General features: G+C 57.4%; 1 protein-coding gene across 1 annotated transcript in view; it reads left to right on the top strand.

The window, feature by feature from the left end:
* The window catches only part of PLCH2 (phospholipase C eta 2), a 64,685-nt gene that overhangs the window by 41,887 nt on the left and 10,312 nt on the right, over window positions 1-12,486 (top strand). Inside the window, exons 4-12 of the mRNA XM_041770014.1 lie at window positions 384-626; window positions 796-926; window positions 5,011-5,181; window positions 7,365-7,458; window positions 7,659-7,862; window positions 8,091-8,211; window positions 9,781-9,952; window positions 10,332-10,439; window positions 11,505-11,663. Of these exons, the coding sequence (XP_041625948.1) occupies window positions 384-626; window positions 796-926; window positions 5,011-5,181; window positions 7,365-7,458; window positions 7,659-7,862; window positions 8,091-8,211; window positions 9,781-9,952; window positions 10,332-10,439; window positions 11,505-11,663 (1,403 nt within the window). The remainder of the gene's footprint in view (window positions 1-383; window positions 627-795; window positions 927-5,010; window positions 5,182-7,364; window positions 7,459-7,658; window positions 7,863-8,090; window positions 8,212-9,780; window positions 9,953-10,331; window positions 10,440-11,504; window positions 11,664-12,486) is intronic.

Raw genomic sequence — 12,486 nt, forward strand, 5'->3', positions numbered from 1 at the left:
CCCATAGGCTTGTCTGGGCCTTGTCACCCTGCAGCCTGGCTGCTTAGTACACAGGCCACATCTGGAATCGCTAAGTAGGGGGAGGCCCCCCCCCCCTGGAAGGGTGTGTAAAGACACCCCCAGGGAAGTGGGGAGCGGACCTCAGGATCAGAGCAGAGCACGGAGGGCTGACCCACCAGCCTGAGCACGTTTGTACTTTCTCTTCCTCCTGCCTGAGGGCCCTGTCCCCAGCCCTCCCCAGCCGTCAAGCTCCTCCCTGGCCTTCCCCAAGCTCCTCCCCAGCCCCAGCAGACCACCAGCCTCGCCTCAAGTCCCTGTGTGCCGAGCTGCTGTGGCGTGGGGCCCGGGGGCGTCTGTGACAGGTGCTCCCCCACCCCCCGCAGTTTCCATCGACTCCATCCAGGAGGTGAGCGAGGGTCGGCAGTCGGAGATCTTCCAGCGCTACCCCGATGGCATTTTTGACCCCAACTGCTGCTTCAGCATCTACCATGGCAGCCACCGAGAGTCGCTGGACCTGGTCTCACCCAGCGGGGACGAGGCGCGCACCTGGGTCACCGGCCTGCGCTACCTCATGGCAGGCATCCGCGATGAGGACAGCCTGGCCCGCCGCCAGCGCACTAGGGACCAATATCCTTGGTCTTGGGGACAAACCTCAGGGACACACTGTGTCTTCCTCCCTGTGGGGTCATCCTGCCCCTGTCAAGGCCACACATTTGGGGAAGGATGCTTGGGCTGGTGTCCTGGGCAGGGGGCGGGGCACTGCTGGACCCATGTTGGTCCCTAACTCGGCCCTAAAGTGGCTGAAGCAGACATTTGACGAGGCCGACAAGAACGGGGACGGCAGCCTGAGCATCGGTGAGGTCCTGCAGCTGCTGCATAAGCTGAACGTGAACCTGCCCCGGCAGAGGGTGAAGCAGATGTTCAAGGTGAGGCGAGGCAGGGCCGGGGGCTGCAGGTGTGCGGGAGCTGCAGGAAGTCGGGCAGGGCCTGAGGTCAGTGGTCACTGAAGGAAGCCACCAAAGGTGGCACACTGGCCCGTCTCACAGGCCATGTCTCTGGTTCCCCGCCCTAGGCAGTCTTCCCAGTTGCCAACCGGCCTGGTGTTAGAAGTTACAAACGCACATCTGTCAGCTGACAGGGAGGCTTTATTGTCTGTAATTAGTTTCTGTCTTTCCAGAACTCCTGCTGCTGCAGTGGGGAGAAAAGGTGGCATCGGTGGGTTGTGCTTTGTGGGGTTGATGGGCAAGCAAACCCAGTTCCTAGGCTGCAGCCTGGAAAAATGCTTCTCCCTCCCTCTCCTTCCTTCCCTCCTTCCCTCCCTCCCTCTCCCTCCCTGTCTCCCCCTCTCCCCCCTCTCCCTCCCCCCCCCCCCCACAGGAACATAGGCACACACACAACCAACTGCTCCACCAGGCATAGCCCCTGGTGGCTTCACATGTGCTCTCATGATAGACAGGTGGTGGCACTCAGCTGGAGAGAGGGGAACCTGTAGTTCAGAACACATGGGTCTGGGCATGAATGAAGGGGCCAGTGGGATACCCTCAGGCTGCTGGCCAAGGACTCGAGGTGGCTCCCAGGGCCCCTCTTGAGAGCCCCCAAGAAGACAGAGCCTGCCTGGGCAGTGAGGAGCTGGAGCTCAGGCCTGCAGATCAGCAGCCCCCTGCCCCACCATGTACCCTGCCGTCCCTACCTCTAGGGGCAGCTCCAGGGTGAAAGGCTCTTGCAGAATGGTGAGGCTGTTGGGGGCCAGGCAATAGACCGGGTTAGGACTCAACCAACCTGGCCTAGGCAGGGGCACCCCGAATGGGGTACAAGTGCACACAGTCTCTCAGGGCCTGAAGGTCAAGTGTAAAGTCCTGGCTTGAAGATGCACCCACACTGGGAGCTCTGGGGAGCCCATGCCCACCTGCTTCTCCTGTAGGGACACTGGGCCTAGGTGCACTCAGCACAGGGGCTCCCCACAGAGCCCTCTGACCAGCCACCGACTTGGCTGAGTCTGGGCTCTGACCTGATGCTCTTGAGGAAACTCAGAATAGGGAGGAGATGCCTGCAGCCTGGGTCCTGCCAATGGGGTGGGGTCTAGGCTCAAGGGAAGTGAGCAGCAGGGTAGGAAGGGCCCTGCAGAGCCCAGTCCCAGGGCAGCTCAGAACCAAGCAGCCATGTCCATGGGAGTCCCTGAGAGCACAGGCCTTCCCGGCCCTCTCCACGGCCACCCTCCGCAGGGCTCTGGAACCCAGGGAAGGAGGGCTGACCTCCAGCCAGGCAGGCAGCTTTGCTCGTTAGCATCAATTTGGTCTTTGAGAAATCTCAATACTGTTTCCATCGGAAGTGCCTGATCAAAGGAGAGTCTGTGTGGTGGGTAAAGGCTGCCTTGAACAGAGTTTCATCAAGTCTGAGATAATAGCAGAGTGCAGGCTAGCAGCTGGAGCCTGCGTGGCCTCCAACACCCTGTGCTGGCTCCGAGGCCTGGCCCAGCTTGATGGCTCCTGCCTGAGCGCGCCCTCACCTCCTGCGGTTGCTGTCTGCAGGAAGAGTGGCCGAGGGATTCCTTCAGGAAGCACTTCTGGGGCTGAGGGGCTAGGTCTGTCTTTTTGGGTCTCCTGAGGGTCTCATCCCCATAAAGTGTTCTTACTCACCCTGAGGGCTGGCAGCTGGACAGAAAGCCAGCATCCTGGACTCCTGGCTGTACCACCCAGCACTGAACTGGGTGGGAGGCCAAATCACCCTGTAAGCCAGACACTCAACACAATGGACATCTCTGCCCAGCTCCAGCCACACCCTGTGGGCACTGACAGCCTGGCTCTGTCCCCAGGGTGCCCTTTGACCTGCAGCATGTGCCCTGGCCTGGCCTGGCCTGCTGGCTCTCAGACCCAAGGCTGCCCTCAAACCGAGCTCCAGACACATGTGGTCTTTGGTGTCTTCTGGGTCCCAGCACACGGGGCTCTGGGCTCTGATCCTGCTCCAGCCTTGGAGAGGATGCTGGGGTCCTAGAGTGAGGCTCTGGGGCCTTGCTAGGTTCTCACCTCAGTGCCAAGCTAAGGGCAGATGTTAGAGATCAGCCTTCCCAAGAGCAGTGCTCTCACTGGACACAGGGACGTGCAGGTGGCTGTGGTACCCTGGTTCCCTGCTGATGCTGATGGTCCAGAGAGGGCCTCAGGGACATAGTGCCCACCCCCATCACCCCAGATTGCGTCATCACGTGAGGAAGAGACTCCAGATGGCACTCACAGCTGGGCGTATTGCTGTCTGTGGTGCTGACCTGATGTCCCTTCCAGCCGTATAGTCAACCTCTAGGCAGGTCTGGAGCAGCACCTTCTATGGGGACTCTCTGTTGTGGGGACTGACGCCAGGGCACTCCTGTACACCTTGGGGCCTTGTGCTTTTCTAAACAATGGGCAACCAATTGTAATTACAGGCCACAACCCAGGGTGGGCATTAACTCCAGGGTGGGGTGTTAGCTCCCAGTATAGGGTGTTGGCTCCAATCTGTGGTGTTGACTCCAGAATGAAGTGTTGGCTCTCAGGGTGGAGTGTTGGCTCCAGGGTGGGGTGTTGATCCCCAAGGTGGGGTGTTGACTCTTGAGTGACGTGTTGGCTCCAAAGTGGGGTGTTGGCCCAACGTAAGATGTTGATTTTAAAGTATTGGCTCCAGGATGGGGTGTTGGCTCCAGAGTAAGGTGTTAGCTACAGTGTGGGGTGTTGGTTCCAGGATGGAGTGTTGGCTCTCAGGTGAGGTGCTGGCTCCAGGGTGGGGTATTGGCACCAGGGTGAGTTGTAGGCACCAGGGTGGGTTTTTGGCCCCTAGGTGAGGTATTGTCTCCAGGGCAGGGTATTGGCTGAAAGGGTCTTGGCTCCAGTGTAGGGTGTTGATTCCAGAGTAAGGTGTTAGCTCCAATGTGGGGTGTTGACTCCAGGATGGAATGTTGGCTCCCAGAGTGGGGTGTTGGCTCTCAGGGTAAGGTGTTGGCTCTAGGGTAGGATGTTGACTCTATAGTAAGGTATTGGGTCCAATGTGGGGTGTTGACTCCAGAATGGAGTGTTGGCTCTAGGGTGAGGTATTAGCTTTCAAGGTTAAGTGCTGGATCCAGGGTAGGGTGTTGTCTCCAGAGTAGGATGTTAACTCTAGAGTAAGGTGTTGGCTCCAATGTGGGGTGTTGACTCCAGAATGGGGTGTTGGCTCCAGGGTAGGATGTTGACTCTAGAGTAAGGTGTTGGCTCCAAAGTGAGGTGTTGGCTCTCAGGGTGGAGTGTTGACCCTAGAGTAAGGTGTTGGCTTCATTGTGGGGTATTGACTCCTTATGGATTGTTGGCTCCCTGAGTAGAGTGTTGGCTTCAGTTCAGGGTCTTGGCTCCAGGATTGAGTATTAGCTCTCAGTGTGGGGTGTTAGCTCCAATGTGGGGTGTTGGCTCTTGAGTGAAGTGTTGGCTCCAGGATGGGGTATTGGCACCGGCATGGGTTGTAGGCTCTAGCTAGGGTTGTAGGCTCCAGGATGGTGTATTGGCCCCTAGGTGGGGTATTGGCTCCAGGATGGGGTTTTGGTTGAAAGAGCCTTAGCTCCAGTGTAGGGTGTTGACTCTAGAGTAAGGTGTTGGCTCCAATGTGGAATGTTCACTCCAGGTTAGAGTGTTGGCTCCAAGAGTGAAGTGTTGGCTCCTAGGTGGGCTATTGACGCCAGGGCAAGGTGTTGGCTCCCAGGTGGGGTGTTGTCTCTCAGTATAAGGTATTGTTCCCAGAGTGGGGTGTTGATTCCCAGATGGAGTATTGACCCCAAAGTGGGGTTTTGACTCCAATGTGGGGTGTTGGTTCTCAGAGTGGGGTGACTGTGCCAGGTTTAAGTGTAAATTAATTTTGAAAGGCTAGGGGAGGGGGGAGTCGGCTCTCAGTTAAAGAGTCACTTGGTGGCTTCTTGGTAGGAGAGTCAGAGGGGGAGCCCAGTGAATTCACTGCAGCCAGGGGCCCAGGGGGCTCTCAGGGTGAGACATCGGGGGACACAGAGGCTTTGGCTTGCAGGAAGCAGATACAGATGACCACCAGGGGACACTGGGCTTTGAGGAGTTCTGTGCCTTCTATAAGATGATGTCCACCCGCCGGGACCTCTACCTGCTCATGCTGACCTACAGTGACCACAAGGACCACCTGAACGCCACTGACCTCCAGCGCTTCCTGGAGGTGGAGCAGAAGGTGAGGGCATGGGCAGCAGGAGCCAAGTCCCAGCCTATGTGGCTCCCAGGGCACTTGAACCAGTTCAGTGTGGCCGAGAACCCTTCAGTGTGGAAGGATGGTCTACAGCCGGCATTCAGGGTCCCTAAACCCTTTCACTTAGTGGACCTGCTTTGGTTCCCATCCTGGGCCATGCCAGCATATTTCAGGGGGTGTCCCATGGAGGCCCTGAGGGGCCTCCTCTGTGGGCCTCTGAGCAGTTCAGCCCTGATCACAGACACCCCGAGCTTCCTGAAGGGAGCCTGCACTTGACTGCAGCACCTTTAGCGTGGAGTGCCTCATAGAACTGGGGTTCCATGTCCCAGCCTTCCCACCTGTTCCAGCCATGGGTCTGGCTAGCTTGTACCCCCTGAGCTCCAGGCCCATTGCCACTGCCACTCACTCATTTGTCCAGCAGAGGCCTCTGGGTGTCCGAGGGGCATGCCCACCCATTTCTCTTGATTCTAGGCCTTCCTGTCCATTGTAAGAGGTCGAGTGCTCCCTGGACACTGTCCTCCTGACTGGGGGCCCAGTGTCCAGAGGCTCAGGGATATGGACTCCTCAACCTCGGATGAGGCAGGGCCTGGGTGTTACCTTCTGTGGTGGGCAGGAAGCTGGAAATCTGTAGTGGGAGAGGGGAAGGCCAGAGTCCCCCAAGGAAAGAGCACTGCTGTGGTGGGGCTCAGACAGCGTATGGCTCCCACCCTTAGGGCTGGTGGGAGCAACCACAAGGACCAGCTTCCAGACTTATAACTTCCTGGAACCCTTAGGGACCTAGTTTTGGGCAGAAAGTGGGAGCGGCAGTCAGCTTGGAGGTTAGGGGCCACAGGAAGCAGCCACTGGGCCGGGCCGAGGGCTGGGCGGCTGGAACAGCAGGTGCAGCTGAGAGACCCAGGCCAGTCTAAGCAGCAGTTGCCCAGGATCTCCCACCACTGCTGTCCCAGGTTGGCACCCTGCCCCACTCTGCTCCACGATGAGGCTGCCCTAAGCCCAGGGCATGACAGAAGGCTGCCCCTGGGGCTGCTCTCCCAGAGTCCCTCCCCACCACTCACTGCTGGGGTTCTGTCCTTGTGGCAGTTCTGCTGGCAGGAGCCCTGGGGTCTTATCCAGGCGGGAGAGGCTGACAGCAGCCTCGTTGAATCTTGATGTCCAGGGAGACTCACCCCTAGCCCAGCCACTGTGAGTGGCTCTTTATTCCCTGCCCTCTGCCCTAAGCTTTCTAGAACTCTCCCTATGTCTGGGGCTAACACTGTCCACCAGGTTGGTGGTTTGGGCCCTAACAGCCCCCTGGACTCTGGACCTCCCGCGGTCCACAACTGCTCTGAGCTCTGACCCTATTTGTCTCCCTTGCCTCCCCTCACGGTTACCTCTCCCCCTGCATTCCTCGGGACTTCCTGGAAGCCCTGCTGGTGGGCCTGCTTCTGGGAACTGGGGGCTGCCCCACTCTGCTCCACGATGAGGCTGTCCTAAGCCCAGGGCATGACAGAGGGCTGCCCCGGGGGCTGTTCTCCCAGAGTCCCTCCCCACCACTCACTATTTGCTGGGGTTCTGTCCTTGTGGTAGTTCTGGACTGGGCTGCTCCCAGGGCCCTGGGAGATTACCCAGCCTCTTATGTGTGGGGTCATTGATGTGAAGGGCCACGGGGGCTCAGCTCTATTGTGCGCCTTCCTGTGATAGCTGTGGATAGGCAGCAGAGGGGCCAGGGAGAGGAGGCTCCCTGTGCCCCCGGGGTTCCTCCAAGGTGGGACTGGGTCCCAGTTTTCCTGCATCTTTTCACACACAGGACTGCCCTGGTCCATAGCTCTTGAGACCCCTGACACAGTGGGGATGTGGGATGGCCCAGCTGATGAGACCAAAGACCCTCACCAGCTTCAAGGATCCTCAGTCGGAGACAGCTCTTCCAAAGCTGTGTGATCTATCAGTAGTCCTCTGGCCACTGAGGCCCAAGTCTTGTGACACTGGGGGTAGCCAGTGGGCCACCTGATCAGGGAAGCACACTGCAGGGGCCTGAGCCTCCCCCCTCCCCCTCCCACTCTGGTTAGTCTTGGTGTGACAATCAGAGGCAGGGTGGGAGGCAGTGGTGGTGGTGGAAGAGGGGGTTCTGCCTGAGTCTAGCCCAGGCCAGTGACAGGCTAGCCTGGGCTTAAGCCCCTGCTCTGACCTAGATGGCGGGTGTGACCCTTGAGAGCTGCCGGGACATCATCGAGCAGTTTGAGCCCTGCCCAGAAAACAAGAGTAAGGGGGTGCTGGGCATTGATGGTGAGTGGGGGCGTCTCTGCGGTTCAGCTGTCCTGGCAGGCCGATGGGGGTGTTGCTGGTGGGTAACTTGTGACCCTGGACTGGTGGCCTGAGCGGGTAACTTCCTGTTCCATATGGTGTGGGGATGGGTGGTGCTGAGATGAGCCTTGTGGTGTGACCATTGTGCAGGGGCTAAGCGCCAACTTGTGCTCCCCACACAGGCTTCACCAACTATACTCGGAGTCCCGCCGGCGACATCTTTAACCCAGAGCACCATGGCGTGCACCAGGACATGACACGGCCGCTAAGCCACTACTTCATCACCTCATCCCACAACACCTACCTCGTGGGTGACCAGCTCATGTCCCAGTCTCGGGTAGACATGTACGCCTGGGTCCTGCAGGCCGGCTGCCGTTGCGTGGAGGGTGCGTGGTCAGGCCTCTAGGACTCCACATCCCTTCAGCCCCCAGGGTCCCGGGCCTGGACCGTGGACTGGCCCCACCCCTGTGGGGTCTCTGAGCAGGGTGTCTGCCCTCCTTCCCAAGCAGGAGGCGTGAGAGGCTCCTCCTGGTGGTAACTGCTGGGCAAGTCCATGAACTCTGGGCGTGGGCAATCAGGCTCCTGGAGCTGACTGAGGTCTACTCTGCCCACAGTGGACTGCTGGGATGGGCCTGACGGGGAGCCCATTGTGCACCATGGCTATACTCTGACCTCCAAGATCCTCTTCAGAGATGTCATCGAAACCATCAACAAATATGCTTTTGTCAAGAATGAGTGAGTGGCTGGGACTGGGGAGGGGGGAGACTGAAGGGGGGGTGGAGGAGGGGTTCAAATGACTCTTCCTGCCCTTCCCCCACATCCTTTCTTGGGAGCAGTTTGCAGAGGCCAAGGGGCTGGTTTTGGGGTCTGTTGCTGAAGCTGAGGGTCAGGGAAGGGAGTGGAGCCACAGCTCTGGGGAGAGGAAAGGCAGTGGGTGCAGGTGCTGACAGCAGATGAGCTGTGGCTGAGTAGGGTACCTGTGCAAGCAGCCCCTGTCCACAAACACTGGGCAACCTCTGGTGTTAGCTGCCTGAAGCAGTGGTGGCTCTGGCACTAATTACCCGCAGAAGTTACTCCGTGTCCAAACATAATTTGCTGTCACTCAGCTGTAGCTACAGACATTGCTGAACAAAACCCAATTTAGTTTCTGGAAATAGAAGACTGCCTCCCCACACTTATAGTCACCTTCAACTCTTGGCTAAACAAGGTTCACAGACAAGGAAAGAGCTAATTTAATGATGGAAGGAAGGAGAAGCAAGATTGATTTAGAAAATAGAAATAGAGGGGCCCCTCCTGAAGGAGCTTGCCTGAGTTCTGTCTTGGGCTTTCAGAAGGGAGTGGGAGTGAGGAGTGGCAGCATGGGCCCTAGAATTTCAGGTGAGAGAGGCATTTCAGGGTAGGGATGCTGAGACAGATACCTGTCTTGTAGCTGCAGGGGACCCAGGAACCTGCTAGAGTCTCAGGACAGAGCTTGTACCTTATGTGTGCCAGCATAATCTTTGCAGGTATAAGGTTCTTCCCTAGGGCCTTGGACTTCAGGCTTCAATCCCTTGCCTTAGAAATGGGGAGATGACTAACCTTCACCCCAAGTCCTGTTTGTTATCTCCACATCACAGGACTTGTCCATCTCTTGCTCTGATTCATGCCCTCTAGGTCTGGGTCACCTATGTTTTCTGAAAGGATCATGTTGCCCTTTGGCAAAAATCCAAGTAAAATGTGCACATGGTTAAAAAAAATAAATCAAATAATTGAAGAGCGTAGAATGAAAATCCCTATGTTATACTCCCCATTTTGCACTATGCAGGTAATAACAATGTTCTACCAGATGGTGTATGCCTGGCTTATGTTTCTTTTCTTATGGGGCCAATGTTGGGACCCCAGAGCCATTCACAGGACCATGTCTCCAGTATCTAGGTCAATGAGATTATCTTTCTCAGTCTATTCGTTGCTCCATGTTTCACCTCAGTTTAGTCCCCATCTTTTTTAAACCATGACTTGCTGACTTTCTTGAATGTTTCCTTTTGTTTTCCTGGAGTTTCTAATTGCCTTTGTTTTTTCTTATTGGGATATGAACTGCATGCCTTCCTTGCCTGTCCCTAAAATTTCTTAGCTCATTTCCCACCCACTCAATTGCTTTTCAAAGCCATTGATGGGCCCCCTCCCAGAGTGGCTGGCGATTCCATCTAACCTGGCTGCTGGTGAAGATATCTTTTTATTCACTGGTGCAGGTGACTTAAGGTCTCACACAGGTGGGCCCTATCCCTCCCCTGGCTTCTCTCTGCCCCTTCCGCCTTGGGGCCACAGGTACCCAGTGATCCTGTCCATTGAGAACCACTGCAGTGTCATCCAACAGAAGAAGATGGCCCAGTATCTAACTGATATTCTTGGAGATAAGCTGGACTTGTCATCAGTAAGCAGTGACGATGCCACCTTGCTTCCTTCTCCACAGATGCTCAAGGGAAAGATTCTGGTGAAGGTGAGTCCCTGCCTGCCAGCATCCTGTGGGGACTCTGACCTCTGATCTGTGGTCAGGTGAGGGGCAGTTGCCCTGCTCTAGACAGTATGGGGCTACATACCATCTCTGACAGATTTGAGTCAGGGTAGGCCCTACCTCTGACTTGGCTTCAGTCTTCCTCCATGGTGGCCACTCAATCTGGGGACCTCCAAGTGCACACTGAAGCATTTCCCTCCCATGCTGCTGCAGCAAGGAGGTGCCAGGTTGGCCTCTACCCCGTGGCCTGAGGTTCACAAGCAAGCTTGAGAAATGCTCCTTCCCTTTGCTGCTTCTTGCATGGGTACTGGCCTCCCAGTACTTCCTGCAGGACCACTCCCACGGTCCACTGTCTCCCCACCAGGGCAAGAAGCTTCCTGCCAACATCAGTGAGGATGCTGAAGAGGGCGAGGTGTCTGACGAAGACAGTGCAGATGAGATTGATGAGGACTGCAAACTTCTCAATGGGGATGTGAGCAGGGGCTGGAAGGCCCTTTTTGGGAAGGGGGGGAGCTGCAGGTGGCTGAGAGAGGCATGTCATACTGATGTGATGGTGCTTTGCACAGACAGCTGGGTATGTGCTCAGCCAGTGGGGTCCCTCCCCTGCCTGCCCTTTCACACAAGACACAGCCCCTGAGCTCCTAGCTGCTGGGCTTCTACCTCTTCACCCAGAGGGGCTGGGGTTGGAGGTCACACAGGGAGGCTGAGGAGTGATAAAGGGAGCGGGGCTGGGGGGACTCTGTAATTAGCCTCTTCTCTCCTGTGGGCATAGTTCTAAGCAGTTGCTGTGAGGTGGGAAGGTATTATTTCTCCCTGAGGGCCCATCGGATGGGAAAATAATTGTGTAGGAGCATTCCCAGCCACTTCAGCTAATTGTTTTTAGAAAGCCCTGAGGCAGCAGAATTCTTTCTGCTTTGGATGTGCCTGCATATTTCTCTGGCCCCAGGTGACAGTAAGCCCATGTTGTCTGATATCTACCTTGTATGATTCCAAGCTGGGCACTGGGGCCCCCAGGAGCACATGGCCCAGGCCCTGCCCTGGAGGAGTCCAGGTTTGTCTGGGCTATCATGGGGGCTGCTCCAGGCCGGGGAGGCTACACTGCCCAGCCTCTGGTACTGGCCAGCCAGGCTGTCTGTCCCTGCCCTTGCTCGCCTCCTTGAGGCATCTGGTAGCCAGTGGTGGGATCCCAGATCCCTAGCTGCTTAGGCCAATGAACCCTCTGACGTCTTCCCTCAAGTTCTCCTGAGTTTCTGTGGGCAGCATTGTGCAGCTAAAGGATGCAGGCATTAAAACCAGAGAGGCCTTGGTTCAGGGCCTGCTGGTCACTGTCTATGGCCCTGGGGGGCAAGTCATGTCTGCCATGCAGCCCTGGAGTAGGGTGGCATGAGGGTAAGCAGCTCCATGTAGGAGTGAGCATGCGGCCGGGGCCAGGTGTGAGAAGCCAAGACGGGGCCTGGGATCCCGAGCTCCAGCAGGTGTGTGCGGCCACCACAGACCTGGGGACTGATGACAAGGGTTGGCCCATGGGCTTTGACAGGTTGCCACCAACCGGAAGCGTGTAGAAAACATTGCCAAGAGGAAACTGGATTCCCTGATGAAGGAGTCAAAGATTCGGGACTGCGAGGACCCAAATGATTTCACTGTGTCCACGCTGCCCCCATCTGGAAAGCTTGGGTACAAGGCAGAAGGCAAAAAGGTGAGAGCTCTACAGCTGATGAGGTCAGCCTGTGGCAGGGCAAAGGGCCTGGAGTAGGCGGTCTGTGCACACCTGAGCACATGTGTGCATACACACACCCCCAAAACCCGTCCCCATATGTCCCGTGGGGAGGACAGAGCACCCACAGTCCTGGGGGGTGAGCAGGTGGACAGCATGCCCAGTGAAGTTCCTGCTTTCCTTGACCAAGTGATATCCAGGCGTGTGCCTGGGAACCTGGGGACACACAGGATGGTGGCCTGGACCTGAGAAACCTATGTCTGTGTGACTTTTTGCATAAGAGGGAGCAGGGAGTCAGGGAAGGCTTCCTGGAGGAGGAGGAGGAGGGAGAAGAGGAGAGGCAATAGCAGCTCAGGCCAAACCAACAGACATGGGGCCTGGAGAGGGCATCAGGGAAATCCACTTTGTTCCCAGCTGCACTAGGCCCTGCTCTGCTGGGATGTGGGTAGGAGGGAAATGGGGGGGGGGGTGCAGGGCACGGAGTTCTCCGAGGGGGTCTAGGCAGAGGGGGCAGCGTCTGGGCCGCGGGGCCTGGCACATGGCCCCAACAGGCCTCTCTGTCCCCTTGGCTGGAGGGCCCGAGGCCGTGGCCCCCCCACCCCTGGCAAGTCCCTGTGCGGGAGAGGGCAAGTGGCTCAGACTGCAGTAGGAGTGGCGGTCTGGTGGGGAAGGAGCAAGTGCACAAGGAAGGGTCCTGGTCTGCAGTGCTGGGCACAACTCTGGTGGGTGCCCGGCTGGCCAAGGATGGGCCTGGTTCCCTGAGGGACCCAGCACCCCCTCCCGACTTCCAGAGTGGCCAGGACTG

Source organism: Vulpes lagopus, chromosome 10, assembly GCF_018345385.1.
Source record: "Vulpes lagopus strain Blue_001 chromosome 10, ASM1834538v1, whole genome shotgun sequence".
NCBI classification, from domain to species: Eukaryota; Metazoa; Chordata; class Mammalia; order Carnivora; family Canidae; genus Vulpes; species Vulpes lagopus.